Here is a 5,180-nt window from a genome sequence, read left to right on the forward strand (position 1 = left end):
GAAAAAAAATATAATTGAAACAACTAAAAAAAATTAAAAATATTAAAAATGAAACTGTAAGTACTAGGTTTAAACATTTTTATGGGTTTAAGTTGACATCATTGTGAGCCCATTTGGGTTGATGATTTATGATGAGTTCACTTGGGCTGACCCAAATCAGCCCATCTTTAAAATTACTCTAGTCTAACCTATCAAAACATGGATGGATTGAGCGGATCAAATGGGTTTGGGCTAGTTTTGTCACCTCTAATTGTGTCCAATCTACAATTCATGCACATAATTTTCAGCAGTAATATAATTCCTAATTACCCTATTACTCATTAAAGTCTAATAGGTTTAAAATTATGACAGTAAAAGAAGGACTCCTATACTAAAAGCGACAGAAAGAAGTCCATAAATGTTAGGGCTGGAAAAAAGTCCATAAATATTAGAAAAATACAACAACAACAACAAACCCAGTGTATTCCCACTTAGTGGGGTCTGGGGGGATAAGATGTACGCAGTCCATACCTCTACCTCTGATGAAGTAGAAAGGCTGTTTCCGAAAGACCCCCGGCTCAAGTCACGAGATATCACACAAAATAATTAAATTTTTAAATATTAAAATCTTTTCTTGTTCTTAAATTTAGATTTTACAAAATTATTGATTACATTCTTATTACGTACTTAAAACTTTTTAAAATTTGGTACTTCTTAAATTTTTCTTATTCTAACTCTTTTATATTTGTTTCTAGATTTCTCAAATCTTCTTAAAATCAAATTTAGTTGATTTAAAATTTTTAAACTAATGAAAAAAATATTAAGTGTCATTAATTCTGATGAATTCTAATAAGAAAATGTTTTATCATAAATATATTTAATTAATTTTCAACTTTTAAATATTAGAAAAAATTAGTGAAAAGACTGTTTTGTCTAAAGCAAAAACTGTTAATGAAGGGCAAAAAGTTCAAACAACATTTCTAAGGCCGTTCACACTTTTAATATATTATAGATTATAGATATAAATTATAGATATAGATATAGATTATAGATTATAGATATAGGTTATAAATTATAGATATAGATATATGGATTAATGGTTCAATATAAACATTTTTGCATGTGTAGAAACATGTCTTTTATTACTGTCCACTTTTAAAGCAGAATCTTTATGAATTTGCTCAAATCTTCAGGAGCCTAAAATAATACTAATATATGTTCTTAATCTAGTTTTCATTCTGTTGCTCAACCAAGCTAGTGTAGATTTATTAGCAATCAAGTATTTTTAAGAAGTTTCATGAACAAGGTGTATGTATAATAAAACACAAAGTACTTGTGGACTATCCTAATATATGAAATTTACATAGTACTGTAACATTTTATAAGCTGCAAGTGGCAAATTCCCATAATCCCATCATTGAACATAAAACTGTTGGCCATGTACACAACTTGGTAATAATAACAAAGAAAATACTCTCAGAAAAGAAGTGTTGCAGTAAGGAAATTGCTTGAAGCATGTCTGTCACTGAACCATACACTTTGGGCACAAACTCAAAAGTAAATTTTCTCCTAATTATTGTTTCTTGAAAGTGCTTTTGAGTTTCAATACAAGGTAAAATTTCAAATACTAGATTCTACTCAACACCAAAATTTAGCAATATTTGCACTACTTGCTGCAAACACAAGGTACAAATCAGACACACTATATTCAGAAATCTTGAATAGCACAAAAGATGAATCAATCCTTGTGTGTCCAAAAACAATTCAGCTGCTAATGCCCTTCCTCCTCAAAGCTAAAGCTAGTTCCTGCTAAAATGAGTTCTTGGAGTGGACCATGGTGTATCCTCCACTCTTCCAGCCCAATTCATGATTTCTTCACACCCCTCTGGTAAAACAGATTGGAGTCTCACAGTTGGCTTCTTTGGAGGTAAAATGAAAAGTGCAGTTTCATCTTTAAGCATACGGTAAACTTCTCTCATTCTCGGTCTCTTCTCATGATCGGGATGCACACAAGAAAGTCCCACGATCAGCATTCTATCCATCTCGTTCTTCTGAAATCGCCCCATTAGTTTCGGATCAGCAGCCTCAGTTATCTTCCCTTTCTCCCACAAGTCCCACACCCAGTCAGTAATCAAAACGCCACCTTCTTCAATAGGCTTTCTCCCTGATGCCACTTCTAGTACCACAACACCAAAGCTATACACATCTGTTTTAACAGTTGGAACACCAGAATAGACATACTCAGGTGCAAAGTATCCCATTGTACCAGCTGGTACCGTAGCATCCCTTGTCTTAGAATTATCAAACACCTCTGCCAACCCGAAATCACCAAGCTTGGCATTGAACTCAGCATCGAGCATTATATTGCAACTCTTCACATCTCTGTGAATTATATGATTCTCACACTCTTCATGAAGATACATAAGAGCAGATGCCACACCAATAACTATGTTCAGCCTTCTCTCCCATGTCAGAAACTTAGTCAAATGCGATCGCTCGTGGAGGATCTTGTGAAGGCTACCATTAGCCATGAATTCATAAACCAAGACCAATTCATTCCTCTCACAACACCACCCTTGAAGCTGAATCAAATTCTTGTGTCTTAAACAACCAACCATAGAAGCAAATTCAGTACTGAAAGGAACATATGAAGGACCCAATCTACCCCCGTGTACAAATCTCTTAACAGCCACAGATCCCTTAGAAGGAATTTCCCCTTCATACACAACAGCAGATGCTCCTTCACCAATTATCCTTTCATGATTAAAACCTTCCGTAGCCGATTTTATTTCAGATAATGACAATTTTTGAGGCACTCTATTTCCTGGTAATCTACATATTTGCCCTTCATTAGTCTCCTCCACTCTATCGCATTTTCTCCTCCTCGCTAAAACGAACGAAATAGCAAGAACACAAGCAGCAAGTGTAACAACAGTAGCTAACCCCCCATAAGTCAATTTCAGAAAGCCTTTACTACTACCATGATGAGAATCAGACTTATGCTCACCAATTTCCTCCTCAGGGAAACACATCAAACAGTTCCCTTCGTCATCCCAAGTCGCCATTGGAGACGAAATCAATCCAAACGTTCTAAATCGCCAACGACTAATACTATAAACAGCAGACCCTTTAGCAGTAAAACCAATCCTCATAAACTCCTTCAACTGATTGGAAATATCAATGTGAGTTGAAAGAACAGGACTGGGTGGCCTAATCTGCAACTCATAACCAATCCAAACTCTCATCATTTTCTCCGAATCTTTATACTCAATCCTTCCCGCCATTTCTTTCCCACTTTTCAAATCAATCCCAACTGAATCAACATTAACCGAACCCAACAATCTAACTTCTTTAGTATCAACACTGATAAGGTTATCATTCGTATTGAATTCCACGGCCAAGAAGGAATCATCTGTCTCCGAATCTTGTTTGGGAAGACCCATGTAGCCATCAGAGTAACCCATAGAATCATCAACATCAGAAGTGATGAAAAACGCCATGCCATCACCAAAAGGGCAAGAAGGGGAAGGAGGGATTACAGTAAAAGAGAAAGTACACAAGAAAGAAGCAGTGTTATTGGTTAAAGAATCAATAAACCGAACCGGGTAGGCGTAAAAAGCTCTTCCAATGCTAGAATACGGAGACGACGATGATGATGAAGAACAGTTGCGTTGTTGAGTGAGGTTGATCGATTTTGAAGTGAATAAAGCGTCGCCGTAAAGAGTAACATTGTTGAAAGGATCAGCTGAAAGGGAAAGCGAATTGATGGTTAAAACGATGATAAACACAGTGAAACGCATTTTCATGATGGATTATGGAGATTTTGGGAGTGAGAGGTTTTGCAGTTGGAACAATTGAGCGGGAGTTCCCCGATACAGCGGTTAGTATAGTTACTCGGGTCGGGTTGAGTTTGATAGGATGCAACTGGACTGGCTTGGGCTTTAAATATTGTTTTCGTTACTTGCCTTTTTCTTTTTTGTTAGGTTTAATTATGAGTTTCATAATTTAACAAGTATATTAATTTAGACACAAGAAAATTTGAATTGCAATAAAATTTTGAAACTGTTTGGGACACCTCACAATTTTTCTCTAATTCATGAACTTGTTTTGCACTCTTCCATCTAGTAGTCACTAATAATGAAAAAACAATCATTTTTTGCTTCTTCAATTTCGAGACTTCAAGTCTTTAGATAATATTTGTGGAAGCAAATTAACATATTATATAAATACAAAAAAACTTATAAGACAATGTAAAGATCTCCTGTCAAATAAAAATAGATTTGTTACCACATTCAAGTCCAATTATCACAACTAATCAGTGTACTTTTTTAAAGACTCTGTGCCAGAAGAAGTTAAGTTGATGGTAATCATACTTTAGCTCCGACATACCTTTATCTCTTGAAATGTAAGTTATGTCCTTGCACAATAGATAGGATCATTCTATCAATACAAAAACAACAACAACAAATCAAGTGGATCATCCAACCAATAAAGTTATAAAATATGCAATTTACTTTTACTTGCAAGAAAAATGCAAATATTTTTTCAAATGCATGACAGAAAAAAAATACATGTCATTATGTCTTCAATTCATTCAAACTTCACAACATAATACTTTAGATAATAATATACAGAAAAATCAACAGAGGAGAAAAATATATTGAGAGATAACTATAATTAAGAATAAATTACGAATTGACAAGAATATCAAGTTTGATGCGGTCACCAAACTAGATATAATGAGTATAAGTAAAAGCCATATCATTGATCATAAATAATTTGAGATCTCGAATTCTTGGCTTTGTAGTGACTTAAAAATGAGAATCAAATTCTAATAAGAAAAAAAAAAATGTTATTTATAGAGACAAAAACAAAGAATGAAATAACATCTGAAGTTTTATTTAACTTTTGTTGTTAATTTTATTTTATATCGACTTGTCATTAATTCTTGTTAACATTGTATAACATCTACAGTAGCTAAAAAGAAAAAAGTATTACATCTACATATGATGTTGATATAAGTGGATTAATTCTGTCAATTGGCATAAAATTGAATCATTAGAGAAGAAAAGCAATCAAGAAAACTAAAAGCTGCAGAAAATAATCAAAACTGTCATATGTATGGACACTTAAAATATTACAATAATAAATAAATCATAATTAAAAAAAATATACAGTACGAAGTAAACTTAATTTTTACA

General features: G+C 33.6%; 1 protein-coding gene across 1 annotated transcript; it reads right to left on the bottom strand.

The window, feature by feature from the left end:
- Positions 1-1,530: 1,530 nt before the first annotated feature.
- Positions 1,531-4,016, bottom strand: LOC107867690 (L-type lectin-domain containing receptor kinase S.6). The gene has a single exon (XM_016714041.2). It carries the CDS (start codon positions 3,783-3,785, stop codon positions 1,779-1,781), a length of 2,007 nt encoding a protein of 668 aa, XP_016569527.1. The 5' UTR covers positions 3,786-4,016; the 3' UTR covers positions 1,531-1,778.
- Between the last annotated feature and the right edge of the window lie 1,164 nt (positions 4,017-5,180).

The sequence above is a fragment of the Capsicum annuum genome, chromosome 4 (assembly GCF_002878395.1).
Source record: "Capsicum annuum cultivar UCD-10X-F1 chromosome 4, UCD10Xv1.1, whole genome shotgun sequence".
Taxonomy (NCBI): Eukaryota; Viridiplantae; Streptophyta; class Magnoliopsida; order Solanales; family Solanaceae; genus Capsicum; species Capsicum annuum.